Here is a 21640-nt window from a genome sequence, read left to right on the forward strand (position 1 = left end):
AGGAAAGTTTATTGCAAGTTCTGGAGATGACAAGTCTGGAATGGTGCCGGCACAGAATGAACCGGTGATATTCAGCGGAGGTGGGACTCACGGTTGGGGGAGGTGTCAGGGCAAGTGGGAACCACCTGGCTGTACTTTAGAGGGAAGACTCTGAGCAGAGGCCATCACAAAGGTATGAATCGACTGTCCTTCCTTTATGAATTGCTACCTTTTAGGATCAGAGGAGGACATGACAAGCCACTCCAGTATTCTTCCCTAGGAAATCCCATAGACAGTGGAGGCTGGTGGGCTACAGTCCACAGGGTCACAAAGAGTTGGACACGACAAAGTGTCGAAACAACAACAGCAATCTCAGGTTAACCATCAGGGTTTGAGTTCTGTCGACAAAATCTTCCTGACCCACTCACCAGAACAGAATGACAAACACCCTTTGTCCAGGTCTCAGCTTTTTCCTCAGTGCCACTTTAGCCAGACATGGGTTGTTCTCTGCATAACATCTCAAGGTGGCCGAAGCCTATTTCAGGAGCAGAAGTCCTGCTCCCAGGACTGGAATTCCAGTCCCCACCATCTGGGTTGCTGCCTCTGGGGATGAAATGGAGGCTGCCTGGTCTCCCAGTCCAAGTAGGAGAAATGGATAGGACAAAGTCATCTTTACAGGTCAGGCCTTCCAGTCTTCATATCCCCCACGCTGTTCTCAGCTGTCAGCTCCAAAGCCTGACTCAGCCGTCTTCGCCCAGCGCACACATCTCAAGCCATGAGGCAGGCTCTTCTCTGGGAATCCTTCCTTGGCTCCTCTACTCTGCAGATTCTAAACTCTGAGATTGGAGGTCTCACCAGATGCACCCAGGGGCCAGGCTCGAAGCATGCGCTCCTCCGGTCACTGATGGTCAGTTCTTCTCCCTTTCAGCATTTCCTTCTCTTCTCGGAGGGGAGCCACCGGCTGGGGTTCAGGAGAGTGAGAAAGGGTTGGGGGTGACTCAGTCGTCCTCATCCTCGTCTTCATCCTCGGTGTCCTTGTTGGGGGCACACCTCTGGAAGCACTGCACCACGGTGGCCAGAAAGAAGCTGGAGATGATGGCAGCGATGGACACAGCCACGCCGGAGAAGATGATGACAAACAGGTCTGTGAGCGAGAGGCTGAACTTGCACTCGCTGAAGCTGGCCTCTGACAGCTCGTGCAGGAATATCCTCCTGTTCTCCATGGGTAGGGAGCACTGGATTTCGTCCAGGCCTGTGAAAAAAGGCAGGCAGAATGAGAGAGAGGTTTAGACTGTGTCTCAGGATGGCCCAAAAGTCAGCAAGGTGAGTGCTGACCAAGTGTAAAGCAGGCGCATCACCCAAACACAAAAGGGGGGCAAAGTGGACTTGAATGCAATTTAGACCGTTTCAAAAGGCCTCACAGTAATCACATGGTGGAATTTAGAATGTGCTGGTCTCCCTTGACCCGCTTCAAGACAGGGGTCCCCAACATCCAGGTCACGGACATGTACCTCCTATCAGATCAGCAGCAACGTCAGATTAGAAGTGAAGTGCACAGTGAATATAATGCACTTGAATCATCCCCAAACCATCCATCCATCCCTTTGCCCACTCCCCCATCAGCCCGTGGAAAAATTACTCTTCCATGAAATCAGACCCTAGAGCCAAAAGGTTGGGAACCACCGCTTTAAGGCATGGCACTCCTGATTTTGAATCACTAAGAGTGGTTGATGGAAGGGAATATCACCTTTTTAGGGTTTAGAAGCTCAGTAGACCCTAATCCAGACCTGATAATATCCAGCCTTGTGAGTGGGGCAACGGGTGGGGCAGAGGTGGTAGGATGTATAGGGCCAGTGCCAACCAATGATGGCACACTTCAGTTTGTAGGGTAGCTTTCCAAGAATGCCAGCCTCCTTTTCACTGCTACCCAGGCGAAACTGAACAAAGAATCGGTGTAGCATCATAAAGACTCCACTCACTTCCCTAGAAGAGTAGTGGGGAAAATAAGCCTACACCCAAAGGTGACCTTCAGTATATAGTTAGGAAGCTGGCATTAAGCTCCTTTGTGCTTCAGAAGTACCTGAAGACTATACTGAAATGAAAATTCTCAGGCTCCACCTCCTGGAGAATCCAATTCAGCAGGTTTGGAGTGGGACCCTAGGCTCTGCATTTTTAATAACCATGAGATTCTGATGATGCTGGTCCCCAAGGCACACTTGAGAAACATTATCTTCTAGTTAATGAGGAAGAATGTGAGGGGTTTTGAGACAGAGTTCCTGGGACACCCACCCCACTACAACCAGAGAAGTCCTTTCAATCTCTGTTTTATATATTGGGGTTCCCTTTAAGATCTCACTTGAAAAATGTCTTGCTAATTTAAAAAGAAGTTTCAAACCCACAGGCCCCCCAAAATATTACACCTGGATATGTACTAAGAAAGTGAATCATCAGTTCAGTCGCTTAGTCGTGTCTGACTCTTTGAGACCCCATGGCCTTCAATCTTTCCCAGCATCAGGGTCTTTTCAAATGAGTCAGTTCTTCACATCAGGTGGCCAAAGTATTGGAGTTTCAGCTTCAACATCAGTCCTTCCAATGAATATTCAGGACTGATTTCCTTTAGGATGGACTGCATAGCAGCGACAATAAATGCAATCTAGAGCTTACCATGGGCTTCCCTGGTGGCTTAGACAGTAGAGAATCTGCCTGCAATGCGGGAGACCCAGGTTCTATCCCTGGGTTGGGAAGGTCCCCTGGAGAAGGAAATGGCAACCCATTCCAGTATTCTTGCCTAGAGAATTCCACAGACAGAGGAGCCTGGTGAGTTACAGTCCTTGGGGTCACAAACAACCGGACATGACTGAGCGACTAACGCACACACACACACACACACACACAGAGCTTACCATAGGCCAGGCACTGTTCTAAGCACCTCACACATAACAAATCATTTAATACTCACAACTCCATGAGACAGGTCCTGCTATCACCCCCATTTTAAAGATGAGGAAACAGGTTCAGAGAGGTAAAATAACTTGTCCAAAGCAGCACAGCTAGTAGCTAGTAAGTGGCCTAACTTTAACTCTAACTCAAATAATCTGCCTCCAGTAGACCTGGCCTATAGCCACTGTGCCTCCAAAAGGAACAGAACAGGAATGTGGGGCTGGAAAGGACAGACAAGAAGACAGGGGCCAGGGGGCACAGGAAGCCGATGCTGTCTTCCCATGACTGCCACCAACAGGAATGGAGGTGACAGAAGCTGTCGGTCACCTGGGGGTGAGGGACACGTTCCTAGCGTAATGGGTGTATGACATTTTCTATACCTCTGGAGGACTGCTCCCTCATCAGTAAACTGTTCCTCCTGGGGTATCCCATCTGCCATCAAGCAAAGTGGGAGGACAGCTAGAGAACTGCAGGTTGGTGAATTTTACCCCTTCCACTTACTTGTAGGAGCCTAAAACTGAGACTTGTCTGGGACAAAGGACCATCTTTAGAAGGTGTGGTCAGTTAAGGTCTAAAGGATGAGAAGGAACCAGCCACAGAAGAAGAGTCCAGACAGAGAAGAAGGAAGCTGGTAAAGAACTCAGGATGTGGGATAAAGTTCACCTGGGGCTGCAGAGTGAGCCAAGGGGAATTTAGCCAGAGCTGGGGTAGGAGAGATGGACATGGGCTGAGCCCCTGAGAACCCGCGTCTCCAAACAAATACTATGAACGGAGGCCCACCTCCACCAGCAATCCTGTTATGGACTGGACTAAACCTCCCCACACCCCAGATTTATGTGTTGAAGCCCTAACATGACTATATTGGGACACCAGGTCCTTTAAGGTCTTTATGAAGGCAATTAAGGCTAAATGGGGTCATAAGGGTGGGGCTCTGAACAGTGGGACTGGTGTCCTTATAAGAAGAGACAGCAGAGAGCTCGCTCTCTCTCCATGCATGCAAAGTCCATGCAAAGACACAGCAAGAAGGTGGCCATCTGCAAGTCAGGAAGAAAGACCTCAGCAGAAACCAACTCTACCCACACCTTGATCTGGACTCCTAGTCTCTGAAACTGTGATAAAATAAATTTCTATTGTTTAAGCCCCCCAATCTGTGGTATTTTGTTATGGCAACCCTAGTAGACAAATAACAATCCTCACTGGACACAAATAAAAGATACAGACTTGTGTTAGTATTAAACAATAAAAATTGTTCATTACCAAGCATAATCTACACATCCTGATGGATATACAATACTAACTATATATTAATACAAAGTCAAATTACTGCCATAATTTCACAAACTTCAAATATGAGAAAATGCATAATAGTAAAATGTATGATATTAAATGAATAAAAAGGTCAGCTGTGTCTCTGATCTGGAAGAGGAGAGAAAAATAAAGTAGTAGTAAAAGACTCTGATGCTGGGAAGGATTGGGGGCGGGAGGAGACGGGGACGGCAGAGAATGAGATGGCTGGAGGGCATCACCGACTCGATGGACATGAGTGTGAGTGAACTCCGGGAGTTGGTGATGGACAGGGAGGCCTGGCGTGCTGTGATTCATGGGGTCGCAAAGAGTCGGACACGACTGAGCGACTGAACTGAACTGAACTAACATTCACACTGCACTTACTACATGCAAACACTATTTGAAGTACTATATGCATATTAACTCTTAATTCTCACAACAATTATTACTACACCCATTTTATGGATGAGAAAACCGAAGCACAGAGAATCCATATAGCTTGCCTTCAGCAACACAGTTTCATAGAGATGTGAAGACACTGTTTTCACATTAAGCTCACCTGCCTGCAATTTCTGTTTACCTTTGACTTCCTCTCCATTCTCAGGAAACCTTCAATTGTTCTCTTTTTCAGTGTTTCCTGGTTTCAGAAAGCTGCCTTCAATCCATCTCCATGGGGTACTTCCTCACACCTCACTAATTAGCTGGTCTTTATTGTGTATCTTTCCTTCTATCTCAGAAATGGAAGATGGAGGCAGACTGGCTGAGCTTCGCCTTCCTTCTGTCCTCACCCACCTTTTATGTAGTCTACGGCCAACCCACTGATGTTCTCCTTCCCATGGGAACCAATGCCTAGCGACCAGATTCGCATTCCCTCCTCTCCCTGAATCGGTGCCTACCTTAGATATCCAAGGAATTACCCGGACCAGAGCTCTGCAGCTTTCTCCAATTTACACTTGACAATGTTTCTGCCTATTTCTTTTCTTAAGCCAAGCTTTTGCTTACCTCTAAGCCTTTTAACGGAGAAGGCAATGGCAAGCCACTCCAGTACTCTTGCCTAGAAAATCCCATGGAAAGAGGAGCCTGGTGGGCTACAGTCCATGGGGTCGCTACTAGTCAGACACGACTGAGCGACTTCACTTTCACTTTTCACTTTCACGCATTGGAGAAGGAAATGGAAACCCACTCCAGTGTTCTTGCCTGGAGAATCCCAGGGACGGCAGAGCCTAGTGGGCTGCCGTCTATGGGGTCACACAGAGTCGGACACAACTGAAGTGACTTAGCAGCAGCAGCAGCAAGCCTTTTAAATGAAGTTAAACAGAACCAGAGAGCTTTAAAAGACAGTTTTAGTGAGGTTCCCTTGCAGACACTGTTTTCTTCAACAGAAAATCGAGAAAATCAATTGATCTGCCTCTTCTTAGCAACCACCCCACCCCTCCCCAAAGATATTACAAAAGTAAACCAGATGGACACCAATGGACTGCATGAAGCCCAGGCAGTTTCTAAAACCAAGGTAATATTTGAAATTTTCAAAGCCATAATAGGTCATTATGACCCAGAGAAAAGGTCCAGAAGTCCTTTTTTCAATGAGCTGTATTAACTGGCCAACAACCACCCCCGAAAAACAACACAAGTCCACAAAGCCTGCCATTTAAATCCACCTTTGCCGATCATGACTCCTCAAGTCGATTCTGATTTCTATAAGTTCTTTGTGCCTTGAGATTAGGCTTGGCATTTTTATAAAGAGACACTTTTAGAAAATGTCATCTCCGATTTCTCTGTGGCTAGAGAAAACAGGCTTGCTTGAAAAACATCACACACAAGCCCACCAGGAGTGGGAGACTCTGGACACACGCTTGATGGAGCCATCACGATAAGACATACTGACTTAATGGGTTTTTGTATTTCACAAAGGGCAGAGAAATGAGAGTCAGCAGGGCCCAGGGGAGGGGGGCAGGGCACCGCTGTCAGGCTGTCTAAGGACACATTCAAGGCTGGCTGCAGAACTCCGGAGTTGGAGTCATCTTACTCTGGGCTCACCCCTTCTCTCCTGCAGGAGTTACTCGACCAGGGTTTCTCAAACTCGGTACTACTGACATTCGGGCCTGGATAACTCGTTGGTGTAGGGGGCTGTCCTACACACTGCAGGATGTTTATCATTGTCCCTGCCCTCTGCCCACTAGATGCCAGCATCCTTACCCAGTGTGACAATCAATAATGTCTCCAGACAGTGCTACATGTCCCCAAGAGGAGGGCAGGGAAGGAAACAGAATTTCCTGGTTGAGAACTGCTGCTTTCAACTGAGATGCTCAGCTAAATAGATAACTTTCTAAGGAAGGGCTACTGTTAACTACGAGGCACACATTTAGTTGTTAAATGGCTTTTTAATTCGTGCCTTAAAGCAAACTGGTAAGTCTTTATGCTAGATAAAAAAAATAATAAGAAGAAGAAAGGAGAAAAAGGCAGGAAGGAAGAAAAAAGGAAGGAGTGCCATATTGCAAATGGCTGGTCCCAACTGAGTCAAAACTGGGTGGAAAGCAGTAAGAAAGCCCAGGGGAGACCCAGAGGCACCCTGGGTAGATTTCTGAAAACAAAGACATACACATCTCCCAATCCAGTGAGCCCTCGTTCATTTCCCAGACTGGAAAGAATGTTTGTGCAGGGGGTAGGTAGCATTTATTGAGCACCTACTATGTTCTGATGCAGTGCACACCCCTTAACACATGACACTTATAACTGACCTCCCTCAGGGCGGTGAGTGGCATTATCATCAATTCACAGGCGAGGAAGCGGGCCTCAGAAATCTTGTCAATTCACGTACTATTAAATAAGGAGAGCCTGAATTCAACTTACGCTCTCAGCTCTGTTTTACTCCAAAGCCTGTGTCTTTCCTGTCACCCTGTGTAATGCTGAAGAAAGGGACACATTCAGCCTCAGGAAGCTTATAATCTGGTGTGCCTGTGTGTTCAGTCGTTCAGTTGTGTCCTATTCTTTGTGACCCCATGGACTGTAGCCCGCCAGGCTCCTCGTCCATGGGATTCCCCAGGCAAGAATACTGGAATAGGTTGCCATTTCCTCCTCCAGGGGATCTTCCCAACCCAGGGATCAAACCCATACCTCCTCCGTCTCCTGCATTGACAGGTGGATTCTTTACCACTAGGCCACCTGGGAAGCTACAGTCTGACAGAGGAGCCCAAACTTAAAAACAGCAAGCAAGCAGTGGGGAAGATGATGCACGGTTGAGAATAGAGTATGGGCTTTGCAAATTCAGAGAATAAAGAGCTGAATGTCTGGAAGATACGGTAAGTATTCATCCATGATGGAATGAACGAGTTATCTTTGAGTTGGGGGGATCATTGGAGAGGAACGATAAATGTACTGCAGGCAAGAGGCCTGAGTAGAATCTGGACGTGTGGGAGAGAAACAGCATGAGATATGTCCTCCTGGGCTACTATGCGCATGTGCAGTCACTCAGTCGCGTCCGACTCTTTGCGATCCCATGGACTGTAGCCCTCCAGGCTCCTCTGTCCATGGGGATTCTCCAGCCAAGAATACTGGAGTGAGTTGCCATGCTCTCCTCCAGGAGATCTTCCCAACCCAGGGGTGGAACCCAGGTCTCTCACACTGCAGGCAGATTCTTTACTGTCTGAGCCATGAGGAAGCCCAGTACTGGAGTGGGTTGCTATGCCCTCTTTCAGGGAATCTTCCCGACCCAGGGATCAAACCTGTGTCTCTTAGGTTTCCTGCATTGGCAGGCAGGTTCTTTACCACTAGCACCATCTGGGACATCTGGGCTAGAATCAGTTCAGTTCAGTTCAGTCGCTCAGTCGTGTCCGCGAAAAGGACCCCCTAAATACAACATCTTCCCAGATGACTGTTACTAGTTGATGTCCAGTGGCTGCGTGTGGAGTCATTGGAGCATCACTGCCAGGAATTGAGAATCTGGATTAAGAGATTAAAGGAAGGGAGCCCTGAGCCAGGATCAGGCTGCAATAGCTTTTCAAGCTTTTTTTTTTTTTAATCAACTCAACAATTGTTGTTGTTGTTTAGTCGCTAAATCATGTTGGACTCTTTTACGACCCCATGGACTGTAGCCCTCCAGGTTCCTCTGTCCATGGGATTTCCCAGACAAGTGTATTGGGATGGGTTGCCATTCTTTTCTCCAGGGGATCTTTCCAACCCGGGGATCAAACCTGTGTCTCCTGCATTGGCAGGAGGATCCTTTACCACTGAGCCATGTGGGAAACTCCAACTCAACAACAGTGGTCTTTTATTTTAAGCATCTTAAGAAAACATTCAAATCAGGAGATAAGGCAGTGCTGTCACACAGAGCAAATTGTCAAGCTGCCCTAATGAGACAGAACACATGGCGTGAGCCTGCTCACTCATTCATGTCACCTGATGGCCCCTGTGCAGGCATGTGAGCTTGTAACCCCCTGGGCAGTGGGTTTCTACATGTCCTGCATTCCGGAGGCAGCCAGGAAGTGCAAGGTATGGGCAGAAGTTGAGGGTAAAACCATCAGCCCATGACTAAGATTGCTTGGAAGCCTAGAATCCAGAGCTATGGTCCTCAGGCTTCTGAATTTTACATAGTAGTAAAAAATTTTAAAGTAAGAAATAGATGAGACTTACAGAGGACTGCAGCTGATAATTCTGCTCAGTTAGGAAACCGAGCACACACACACACACACACACACACTATCATCATTTTATAAAAGATAAAATTTGTACATCTGTACACCATTAGAGACATCATTTTGGTGACAAAGGTCCGTATAGTCAAAGCTATGGTTTTTCCAGTAGTCAGGTATGGATGTGAGAGCTGGACCATAAGTAAGGCCGAGCGCTGAAGATTTGATGCTTTTGAATTGCAGTGCTGGAGAGAAGACTCTTCAGGGTCCCTTGGACTGCAAGGAGATGAAACCAGTCAATCCTAAAGGAAATCAACCCTTAATATTCATCAGAAGGACTGATTCTACTGCTGAAGTTCCAATACGTTGGTCACGTGATGCGGAGACCCAACTCATTGGAAAAGACCCTGATGCTGGGAAAGATTGAAGGCAGGAGGAGAAGGGGGTGACAGGTTCAGATGGCTGGATTATGGTGGTGGATGGTCCATCACCGACTCGATGGACATGAGTTTGAGCAAACTCTGGGAGACAGTGAAGGACAAGGAAGTCTGGCGTGCTGCAATCCATGTGGTTGCCAAGAATCGAGCATGACTTAGCAACTGAAAAACAACAACATGAATAAAGACAGGATTGGAGAGCATGGCTTACCTGTGTGGCCATAGGAGTTCCTAAGCCATCTCCCCAAAGGGACCAACTGTCCCACCTAATGGCCAATGGTGCTGGACAAGCACAGGCCCCTCCTTTGCAGGACAAAAGTCCTTTTCCCTAAATTCATCATCATATACTTCACAGCTGCCTGAAAAGAGGAAGAAGTTTCGCCCATGCTTTTCCCTCTTGGGAGGTGGAAATATTCACTGCTCTTTGGAAACAGGTGTAACAGAACAGAGAGTGAGGGCCAATCAGTTCACCCCTGCAGCCTTACAGGCCAGTCTGCCAAGCACTGCATTGCCTGTGTGCTCAGTCACTCAGTCATGTTCGCCTCTCTGTGGCCCCGTGGACTACAGCCCTCCAGGCTCCTCTGTCCATGGGATTCTCCAGGCAAGAATACTGGAATAGGTTGTCATTTCCTTCTCCAGTGGACCTTCCCAACCCAGGGATCGAACCTGTGTCTCCTTCCTCTCCTGCATTGGCAGGCGGATTCTTTAGCACTGAGCCACCTGGGAAACCCCTACTGCATTGTCTATGCTCCTGTAATCTATAAAACAAGCTCCATGGCTAGTACTATAGTGACTCCAGTTTGCAGACAAATAAACCGAATACTATTTATGTTACCTGCTTCCAATTCCCTAGAAGAGAAATGATGGAGCCTGGATTTGGAGTCATTTCCCTCCCCTATTGCCTTACAAATGCTTGAACAGGTTTTTGTGGGGATACTGAGACCCAGTAGGTCACAGACTTTAGCCAAAGATGAACAGGAAAATTATAACCTCAGTCTAGAACCCTCACTACCTCCAGTGGAGGCCCAAGCCCAGAGTCCTCAGTGGGGAGAGGTCATTTATTAAGGGTTTGGGTGTTGTCCTAACTTCCTAGGGCTGACATAAAAATAGTCACAAACTGGGTGGCTTAAAACAAATTCATCCTCTCATAGTTGAGGCCAGAAGTCCAAAATTAAAGTGCCAGTAGGGCCAGACTCCCACTGAAAGTTCTAGAGGAAAATTCTTTCTGGCCTTTTCCAGCTTCTGGTGACTCGTGGCATTCTGTGGCTTGGGGCAGCATCACTCCAGTCTCTACCTCCGTCTTCACAAGACTTTCTGCTCTGTATCTCTTTCTGCCTTTCTGCTCTGTATTTGACTGACCAAACCAGTCAATCCCAAAAGGAAATCAACCCTGAATATTCACTGGAAGGACTGATGCTGAATCTGAAGCTCCAATACTTTGGCCACCTGATTCAAAGAACTGACTTATTGGATAAGATCCTGATGCTGGGAAAGATTGAGGGCAGAAGTGGGCAACAGAAGATGTGATGGTTGGATGGCATCACTGACTCAATGGACATGAGTGTGAACATAATTTCTGAAGGACAGAGAAGCCTGGCTTGCTGCAGTCCACAGGGTTGCAGAGTCAGACACGACTTAGGGACTGAATGACAACAACAGTCTCCTTCAGATCTCTCTCTTTCTCTTACAAGGATGCTTGTCATTGGATTTAGGGACCTTCCTAACTGGATGATCTCATCTCGAGATCCTTAACTCAACTACATCTGCAAAGATGTTTTCCAAATAAGGTCACCTTCACAGGTATTAGGGCTTAGACATATCCCTCTAGGGGATGCAATTCACCCAGTCGAGATGTCTAGCACATAACAGTCATCCTTCAGCTTTTTACACTCCATCTCTACTCTTATGGAGTCTGCTTTCAGATTTCATTTTGGGCCATCACCTCTCACCCCCTGGGTACGTCTTGTCCAACTTTCTTTCTTTATTCATTTATTTTTTGGCCGTACGGCACAGCATGTGGGATCTTAGTACCCTGAACAGGGATTGAACATGCAACCCCTGCAGTGGTCGTGTGGAGTCTCATCAACCAGATTACCAGGACAGTCCCTTGATGTGACTTTCTTAAAATGCATGACCCCTCGCCCAAGTCTCTCTGTCCCAGCCCACTGAATCTTGTGTGGACTGACCAAAAGCATGGCCGGAGCCCACTCAATCCAGCAGCCCCACCCTGCAGAACTCATCAACTGGTCTCTGCTTTCCAGACTCCCAGGGCTGCCCCGTTCTCTCCTGAGTCTGCTTCCCAAGCCTTCTCTTCAGTTCTGTGAATTACCTGACAACCTTGCACTTTGCTTGCTTACATTAGCCAGGATTGGCTTTTGTTTACACTCCAGAGGCCCAATTAACCAACAGATTATAGGAAAACTGAGTTCAAGGATGAGCCGGACACCTGTCCCACTGCCACAAATCATCTCACTCTGCCCAGCTGTCCAACCAAACCACATGCTGTGGTTTCAGGCTCCCGGGGGAGCAGGGATGACTCTGTGCAGCTCATCTCCCGGCCTAGGGAGACAACTCAGGGAACAGGCACAATTGATGGGAATCTGAGTTCCTACCTCTGTCTCCTTCCTCCAACCCAGATCCACCTTCCACTGAAACAAGGTGGGCGCCAGCTCAGCTGGGCCCAGGCAGAACGCAGCCCACTTTCAACCACCTCCTCCTGCTCTGCCAGGCACGCTCTGAAGAGATGGGCCAGTCCTCATGCAGGGCGGTTTGGCTCCCTGCCTGCTGCTGCCCCTCCAGGCCCTCTCCTCTGACTGATGACTTCTCCCCAGCAGCTGACACCTGAGCCGGAGAGGGTGAAGAGCTGCCACACTCCTGAAATAGATGGTGACACAGCGGAAGGCAGATTGAGATTAATCTCTCGTCCCTTTGCCAACAAACAGGCCTGCAGCCAGCCAGAAGCTTGCATGGGGCCCTTCCCCTGATCTGGCCTCTCTCAGGACCTGCCTAATGCCAGGCTCTCCTAAGTGCCTTTTGTCATTAAAAATATATTTTTGTCTTCCTAATTCCACTTATTATGCAAAGCCTGTGTATCCACTGAAACAACAGAACTAAAAAGAAGGTGGATAAAAGAACCCTTAAATACATGTTTAATACATTGGCTTACACCTGTCTAGAATTTTTTTCTTCTCTGTGTTCAGTTCAGTTCAATCATTCAGTCATGTCTGACTCTTTGCAACCCCATGGAATGCAGCACGCCAGGCTTCCCTGTCCATCACCAACTCCCGCAGCTTGCTCAAACTCATGTCCATCGAGTTGGTGATGCCATCCAACCATCTCATCCTCTGTCATCCCCTTCTCGTCCTGCCTTCAATCTTTTCCAGCATCAGGGTTTTTTCCAATTAGTTGGCTCTTTGCATTAGGTGCCCAAAGTACTGGAGCTTCCGCTTCAGCATCAGTCCTTCCAATGAACATTCAGGATTAATTTCCTTTAGGATGGACTGGTTGGATTTCCTTGCAGTCCAAGGGACTCTCAAGAGTCTTCTCCAACACCACAGCTCAAAAGCATCAATTCTTCTGCACTCAGCCTTCTTTATGGTCCAACTCTTACATCCATACAAGATTACTGAAAAAACCATAGCTTTAACTAGATGGACATTTGTCGACAAAGTAATGTCTCTGTTTTTTAATATGCTATATAGGTTTGTCACAGCTCTTCTTCCATGGAGCAAGCATCTTTTAATTCCATGACTGTGGTCACCATATGCAGTGATTTCAGAGCCCAAGAAAATAAAATCTGTCACTGTTTCAATTGTTTCCCTATCTATTTGCCATGAAGTAATGGGACTGGATGCCATGATCTTTGTTTTTTGAATATTGAGTTTTAAGTCAGCTTTTTCACTCTCCTCTTTCACTTTCATCAAGAAGCTCTTTAGTTCCTCTTTGCTTTCTGCAATAAGGAGGGTGTCATCTGCATATCTGAGGTTATTGATATTTCTCCTGGCAATCTTGTTTCAGCCTGTGCTTCATCCAGCCCAGCATTTCATATGATGTACTCTCCTTTGAGCTTGGACGCTTTTTTTGGTGAGATCCAACATTTTCCTGTCAATGGTTGTTCAGCAGCAAGTTGCAATTTTGGAGTTCTCGCAAGAGAAGATGAGCGCACGTTCTTCTCTGTGTGCATGCACATAAATCCCCAGAGTAGATCCATATGCCACCACTCTGGTTGATAAACATTCTGGGGACATCTTTCACTCCACCAACATAATCACCAAACATCACTTGAAATGGTTACATCCTTGGAATAAAAGCTACGACCAACCTAGACAGCGTATTAAAAAGCAGAGACATCATCTTGCCAACAAAGGTCCATATAGTCAAAGCTATGGCTTTTTCAGTAGTCAGGTATGGATGTGAGAGTTGGACCAGAAAGAGGGCTGAATGCTAAAGAATTGATCCTTTTGAACTGCTGGAGAAGACTCCTGAGGGTCCCTTGGACAGCAAGGAGATCAAACCAATAAATCCTAAAGGAACTCAATCCTGAATATTCATTGGAAGGACTGATACTGAAGCTGAAGATTCAATACTTTGGCCACCTGACACAAAGAATCAACTGATTGGAAAAGACCCTGATGTTGAGAAAGACTGAAGGCAGGAAGAGAAAGCAAGGACAGAGGATGAGATGGTTAGATAGCACCACTGATTCCATGGACTGAGCAAACCGGGAGATGGCGCAGGACAGGGAAGCCTGGTGTGCTGCAGCCCATAGCATCACAAAGAGGCAGATGCAACTTAGCAACTGAACAACATGACTTACTTGCCCAATCCCAGAATGCTTCCGGTTTTTTTTCTTCCTAAAGCAAAGCTGCTATAAGCACCACATTGTCGTTGTTTAGTCACTCTATCGTGTCTGACTCTTTGTGACTGCATGGACTGTAGCCTACCAAGCTCCTCTATCCATGGCATTTCCCAGGCAAGAACACTTGGAGTGGGTTGCCATTTCCTTTTCCAATGAGCACCATTTATCAGTTCAGTTCAGTTGCTCAGTCATGTCCGACTCTTTGCGACCTCATGGACTGCAGCACACCAGGCTTCCCTGTCCATCACCAACTCCCAGAGCTTACTCAAACTCATGTCCATCGAGTCAGTGATGCCATCCAGCCATCTCATCCTCTGTCGTCCCCTTCTCCTCCCACCTTCAATCTTTCCCAGCACCATGTATATACATCCTTAATTATTTCCACAAGACACACACCCCCCCAAGTTTCAGATTGTGTGAGAGTCCCTGAATTAATGCCAACAATGGATTTTGTCACCTTTTCATCTTTGCCAACCTGATAGGCCATAAAAGTGCACACTGGTCATTGAATTTGCATTTCTCTGATGAGCAATAGAGCTAAGTAAACAATGTATGGTGTGCTCACCGGCCACTGGGAGTTGTTTTTCTGTAAAGTACCTGCCCAAGACCTATATGCTAAGATATTCACAGGTCCTACCCAGGATGAGAAGGACCTGTGATGAGGAGCAGTGGGGAGAGAATCAGGCTGAACTCCTCCACCCAACCCACTCTGGAGCAACAACTCCCAAGGAAGGAGGTTCCCTGTCCCATACCCAGGAGGAAGAACATTCTCCAGGACCACCGGGTGTTGGTCCCGCTGCTCTTGGCCAGCGGTCACCACTGCTGTCACTCTCCTCTCCTGCTCATTGGAGTAAGAGGGCTGAGCCTGGGCCAGTCAAACACCCTCCCTACCAGCCTCCTAGCACCCCAACCCAAAAGGCCAGGAAGCAGAAGCAGGTGTGGTTCTTTCACACGCATGGCCAGACTTTTGGTCTCCTGGTTTCACAGCATCATAGAAGGTTAAATCCAAAGGCACGTTTGACATCTAGTACCCCTCCCCAACCTCTCCCCTTTATTTTACAGCTGAGAGACCCAGAGAAGTTAGGCAACTTGCCTGAGGTCACACAGAGTCTGGATGGAACCCAGATCTTCTGACTCCTCATTTAGGGCTCTTTTGGGGCCTCAGGTTCTTAGTTCACTACAAGCACCTGGGGCTGCACGTACATGCCCCCTGCTACAGCTACTTTGTGCTGCAAAGGAAGACTACAGGAGGGGGCATCGCAGATGGCAGGTAGGGCCTGGGGAGCGGGCACTGGGGAACACCAGCTCTCAGTTTTTATAGTGCTGACCTTTGCTCCCCATCACCACTTTCACTAAATATCACCACATGGGGGAAGTTCCCAGTTGTCTTCACCATCTCAGCCAGGAGACACTCCATCTGATTAAGTAATCGGCTGATTTCTCCCCGAGGAAGATGCATCGGCAGCATCAGGTCAAGGGCTCCTGCTTGGTCCTGGCTCCGCAGAGCACGTCCTGTAGAAAGCGTGGATCCTGCACCAGGACTGTGCTTGGTCCTGGCTCCGCAGAGCACGTCCTATAGAAAGCGTGGATCCTGCACCAGGACTGTGCTTGGTCCTGGCTCCGCAGAGCATGTCCTATAGAAAGCGTGGATCCTGCACCAGGACTGTGCTTGGTCCTGGCTCCGCAGAGCACGTCCTATAGAAAGCGTGGATCCTGCACCAGGACTGTGCTTGGTCCTGGCTCCGCAGAGCACGTCCTATAGAAAGCGTGGATCCTGCACCAGGACTGTGCTTGGTCCTGGCTCCGCAGAGCACGTCCTATAGAAAGCGTGGATCCTGCACCAGGACTGTGACTTGTGTCTGCTGCCCTCCACTCCAGCCTGTCTCCCACCCCAAACCTCTGGACACCGACCTCAGTCACACACATGAGCCTGGAAAACTGACTGCCTCCCAATGCAGTTTTCCTGGCCTGTCTTCCCCCTGGTAAGAAATGACAGAGATGATCACTGACGGCTTGCAATTTTATTCTCTGGGAAGCACGCAAGCGTTTCCACTACCACCACCACTGCTGTCATCTTGACCCATTACCACCACGCTACACCCACCATCTCCACCATGATGGCTATCCCCCCACGCCCACCATCTCCACCCTCATCTCCACCTCTCCCATGGCCACCTCCCCCACGGCCACCTCTCCCATGGCCACCTCCCCTATGACCACCATCTCCACCTTGATGCCCACCTCCACTGCCTCTACCACCACCACTGCTGCTGCCACCTCCACTATCATACCAGACATTTGCTACCAGTTGGACCCTGGGCTGAGTTCTAAGGTCACCAACCTGTGTCTACTTATGATAACTGATTAATCAGTTAGATCTTTCTGGCAAGACCAGCGTGAGGAAATCTAAGACTGGCCCTAAGAGACTGGTACCTCCCACCCATGGTGGGATGCTCCATGCTCCTCAGAGACACTAGCTCCAGCTCCCTTCCTGGACCTGCCCCTCTGAGCATCCATTGTCCCCGGTTAATATCTGCTGTTGAGCTCACTGGCCAGTTGGAAGAAGCGATGCGTTGAGTGTTCTGAGAGTGATAAGAAGTGTATGTATTAAGTGGGTACTTCAGATTACTTCTGTGGGGAAGTAACATTTATTGAAACTCTTACCATTTACCAGAAAGTATAAGTACTGCACCACCACCATGTCCTGTAATCCTCTTCTCAACAGCCCTTTAGAAAAGTGGTTCTCATCTGGGGGTGATTTTGCCCCTTGGCAGGCATCTGACAATGGCTGGAGATGTTCTTGGGCCTCGAAACTGGGTGGGGTGCTATTGACATCTCGTGGGTAGACGGTAGGGCTGCTGCTAAACACTCAGTGCCCACGACGACCTCCGTAAGACAGCACTGCATGCATGTGTGCTAAGTCACTTCAGTCGTGTCCAACTCTTTGCAGCCCCAAGGACTGCAGCTGGCCAGGCTCCTCTGTCCATGAGATTCTCTAGGCAAAAATAATGGAGTGGGTTGCCATGCCTTCCTCCAGGGGATCTTCTGGACCCAGGGATTGAACCACGTCTGTTACGTCTTCTGCACTGACAGGTGGGTTCTTCCCCATAATGCCAACAGGAGGGGCTTTCCTGATGGCTCAGGGGTAAAGAATCCACCTGCAATGCAGGAGACACAGAAGACACAGGCTCAATCCCTGGATCAGAAAGATCCCCTGGAGGAGGAAATGGCAACACACTTCAGAATTTTTGCCTGGGAAATCCCATGGACAGAGGAGCCTGGCCGGCTACAGTCCACGGGATCACAAAGAGTTGGACACCACTGAGCTCACCTGGATGCTGTTGCCAGTAGGATCAAGGCTGTGATGCCCTGCTTTGGGGTATTTTTTTTTCCAGTCCCATTTTTTAATTTAAATTTTGTGGTAAAATATATATAATATGAAATGTACCATCTTAACCATGTTTAAGTGTACAGTTCAGTGACATAAAGTACATTCACAACGTTGTACAACCCTCCCCACCGTTCACCTCCAGAGCACTTTTCATCTTGCAAAACTAAATCTCTCTTCCTATTAAGCATGAGCCCTCCATCCCTCCCTCCTCTCAGCCCTCGGCAACCACCATTCTGTGTCTATGAAATTGACTATTCTAAGGGGACAGGGAGGCCTGGCGTACTGTGATTCATGGGGTTGTAAAGAGTTGGACATGACTGAGTGACTGAACTGAAGTGAATTGAAGGTGCCTCAAGTGAGTGGATGATACAATGTTTGTCCTTTTATGACTGGCGGCCCCTTCCCCCCAGCAACACGTCTTCAAGGTTCATCCATGTTGTAGCATGTGGCAAATTTTCCTTCTGCTTTTTTAAAGATTTTTTTTTTTAATGTGGACCATTTTTTATTGAGTTTGTTACAATATTGCTTCTGCTGTGTTTGTTCTGGCTTTCAGGCCAGTAAGGCATGCAGGATCTTAGCTCCCTGACCAGGGATCAAACCTGCACCCCCTGCATTGGATGGTGATGTCTTAACCAATGGACCACCAGGGAAGCCCCATGAATGTCCTTCTTTGTAAAGCTGACTGATATTTCATTGTATGGATGGACCACATCTTGTTTATCCGTTCATCCATCAGTGGACACTTGTGTCACTCCCACCTTTCAGTTATTTGAATAATGCTGCTACGAACATGGGTACAAATTGGGGGAGGTTCTAGATGTAGAGACCGGGGCTCCAAGAAGCTGTATGACTTGCCTGAAGTCATGCAATTCATCTGTGAGGGTCTGGACTTAAGGTCTGGCCTGGCTGTCACCAAAGCCCATCTTCTTTCCATGACACCGCGGCAGACTCAGTCTTGACTGGTCTTGCTCACATATGGGTCACTGGTTGGACTTCACTTGCCTGTATCTCTCTGGAGTGACCTGGTGGCCATCCCCATCTATGCAACTTGGGATACCCACTCCAGGACATCTCCTAATGAGTGCTGGCACTTCCCTTTCAGGCCATAAAATACTTCCTATGCCCAAACGGCTCTGAAACAATTTACCAACACAGAAACTCTGATTTTTCTAGGAAGTCATGAACCAGACTGTTTTTTTTGTTGTTGTTGTTTTTGTTAGATTTATGCTTCCTCTGACAGCAGGAGCCACAGGGAACCCCAGGATCCAGCACTTGCAGTGATAGCCATGTCTGTGGCTCAAGGTGAGCCTCTGGAACTGCGTTCTTATGGTGGTAACACAGGCCTTCATCTACAGCTGATAATAGTAACAGCCTGCATTTATGAACTGCTTTCTGTTTGCCAGGCACTGTGCTAAGCTTGTCACAGGGGTTATTTGACCCACATGACAGACTTGTGAATACTAGCTCAGCTGGTAAAGAATCCACCTGCAATGTAGGAGATTCCGGTTTGATTCCTGGGTTGGGAAGATTCCCTGGGAAAGGGATAGGCTACCCAATCCAGAGTTCTTGAGTTGCCCTGGTGGCTCAGACAATAAAGAACCTGCCTGCAGTGCAGGAGACCTGGCTTTGATCCCTGGGTTGGGACGGTCCCCTGGAGGAGGGCATGGCAACCCACTGCAGCATTCTTGCCTGGAGAACACCATGGACAGTGGAGCCTGGCGGGCTACAGTCCATGCGGTCACAGAGAGTCGGACATGACTGGGTGACTGAGCACATATTTTACACACGAGAAAGCTGAAGCACAGAAAGGTTAAGCAATCTGCCCAGGGCTCCAATCACGGTGGATCTAAACCCAAAACCCCCTCTAGTGCCTGCCCTACAAGGTGAGAAAATCGCACAAGCCTGGAAACAGGAGTGTTGGCACTTGTCTGGGCTTTTCACCAGTTTGCTGTGTGACTTTGGGCAAGTCACTCAGTGTTGCTGAGCCACAGTTTCCTATCTGAAAGTAAAGAAAAGTAGACAAGGTAACCCTATTATCTAAGCTTTTCTGAGTCTTCTGGAAAGTTCACTCCAAGAGGTCAGAGCGCTCGTCAGGTGCACTATTATGTCCTCGAGACTGGGAGTTGAATTTGTCCTCATGGTGTTTAGCTTGCTTTGTTTTCCACTAAGCTGTTCAAGTCATCATTGGTTTAAACCCTCCAAGACCAGGTTCTGGATCAGGGAAGCTCAATGAGTAATTTAGAGGCTCTGGACCCAATAGGATAGGCTTGTAACTAAGAGCCCTTGGTTTCTGATATGAGATTTGGGAAGCCACACAATGGTTAGGGACAGAGCCCCTGGAGCCGGGCTCTCTGGAGCACAGAGCAGAAGGAAGACAAACATTCACAGGTGAGTGAAGGGAAGAATCTGGTGGCATATACAGGGGGCATTCCTGCTGTGTCTGGAAGCTCGGATTATGTGGGCTTAGGGGAGAGCCCAAGAAGACCAGTATCCTGGTTCAAGGGGAACCGAACATGAACTGACATGGTGTTGTTGTTGCTGATGTTTAGTCACTAATTCATGTCCAATTCTTTGCAACCCCGTGGACTATAGCCCTGCCATGCTCCTCTGTCCATGGGATTTTCCAGGCAAGAATATTGCAGTGGGTTGCCATTTCCTTCTCCAGGAGATCTTCCTGACCCAGGGATCGAACTCATGTTTCCTGCATTGGCAGGTGGATTCTTTACCACTAAGCCACCTGAACTGGACATACATGATACATTTTAGAAACCAGTTCTGATAGTTGTCAAGTGATCTGGTTTCCTACAGTGACTAGCATGAGCAGAGCCAGACGTGCAGTAAGCAAGGGGCTAGGAGCTCTGACTTTCTTTCCAGCTGCACGACTTAAAAGCTTTGTCGATTTAGGTTCAGAAAGAAGCATGGGTGAGAAAGGGAACAGAAGAAAGGTGGAGTGATTGCCCCAGGCATCAGGACAGACACAGTAACTGGATCTCCAGCATGCTGGAGCTTCCTTCAAGACAGCTTCTCTGGCCAGAGAAGGAGGACATGAAAATAACCCTAGAAAGCCAGATTCAGAGGCCTGAAGCACTGTGGGCAGAAATCTCACCCATTCCTTAATGCTCCCTTTAGCACCACTGACAAGTGGTCATTTGGTCTCTGCTTGAATGCCTCTAAGAACTGCAACCTCACTGTCTCCCTAGGCTACCCATTTGCAGAGTTCTATCAGCTAGCTGTTCCTCCTTCAGTTCAGTTCAGTCGCTCAGTCGTGTCTGACTCTTTGCCACCCCATGAATCACAGCACGCCAGGCCTCCTTGTCCATCACCAACTCCCAGAGTTCACTCAAACTCATGTCCATCGAGTTGGTGATGTCATCCAGCCATCTCATTCTCTGTCGTCCCCTTCTCCTCCCGCCCCCAATCCCTCCTAGCATCAGACTCTTTTCCATTGTTCCTCCTTACAATGCATCAGAATCAGTCTCCTTTTTGTTTACAGACACAGGTCCACCTTCTGAGGCCAAAACAAGTCTCCTACGTTCCGTGACAGCTCCTCAAACATCTGACAACAGGGATTATGTCCTTCCACATCTCTCCTTAGTTAAATATCCATTTTCCTATGTCAACATGGTCTTGCTGTCCAAATACAAAGAGTATCTTGCCTCTTTTAAGAGACAGGAAGCCCAGGTAATGCTTAGAAGCTGTAATTTGATGAGGCCTGGGGCTCTGACCTTCCCACCAGGCCTCCACCTGACATTCCTGTGTCTGAAATTCTATGCAGACTGTGCCTCCGTGGTAAGCAGAGGTCCCTTTCTTCTGCCTTTACTGTGTCTATTCCTGGTTAAGCCTCGAGTCACTAACACGTTGATGAGAATCAGTTTACCAAACTAGTTCATCTAAACATGAGAGTGGTCCTGGAGACTGCCTCCTCTCTGCTCTTCTCCCCTTTGCCTGGTGTTAGCATCCATCACTGAGCCATTCATTCAGTCAACAAATGCATATTGAAGGCGACTTCCCTGGCAATCCAGTGGTTATGACTCCATACTCCCAATGCAGAGGGCATGAGTTCAATCCCTGGTCAGGGAACTAAGATCCCACATGTCACATAGCAGCCAAAAAAATCAAA

The 21640-nt window shown here is 48.0% G+C and overlaps 1 protein-coding gene across 1 annotated transcript in view; it reads right to left on the reverse strand.

Moving 5' to 3' along the window:
• Positions 1–612: 612 nt before the first annotated feature.
• The window catches only part of LRRC38 (leucine rich repeat containing 38), a 34423-nt gene continuing 13395 nt past the window's right edge, over positions 613–21640 (reverse strand). Inside the window, exon 2 of the mRNA XM_088845329.1 lies at positions 613–1231. Coding sequence (XP_088701455.1) covers positions 978–1231 — 254 coding nt within the window. The 3' untranslated portion in view covers positions 613–977. The remainder of the gene's footprint in view (positions 1232–21640) is intronic.

This window comes from Moschus berezovskii, chromosome 17 (genome assembly GCF_049115385.1).
Source record: "Moschus berezovskii isolate FMDL1 chromosome 17, NW_MosBer_1.0, whole genome shotgun sequence".
Lineage (NCBI taxonomy): Eukaryota > Metazoa > Chordata > Mammalia > Artiodactyla > Moschidae > Moschus > Moschus berezovskii.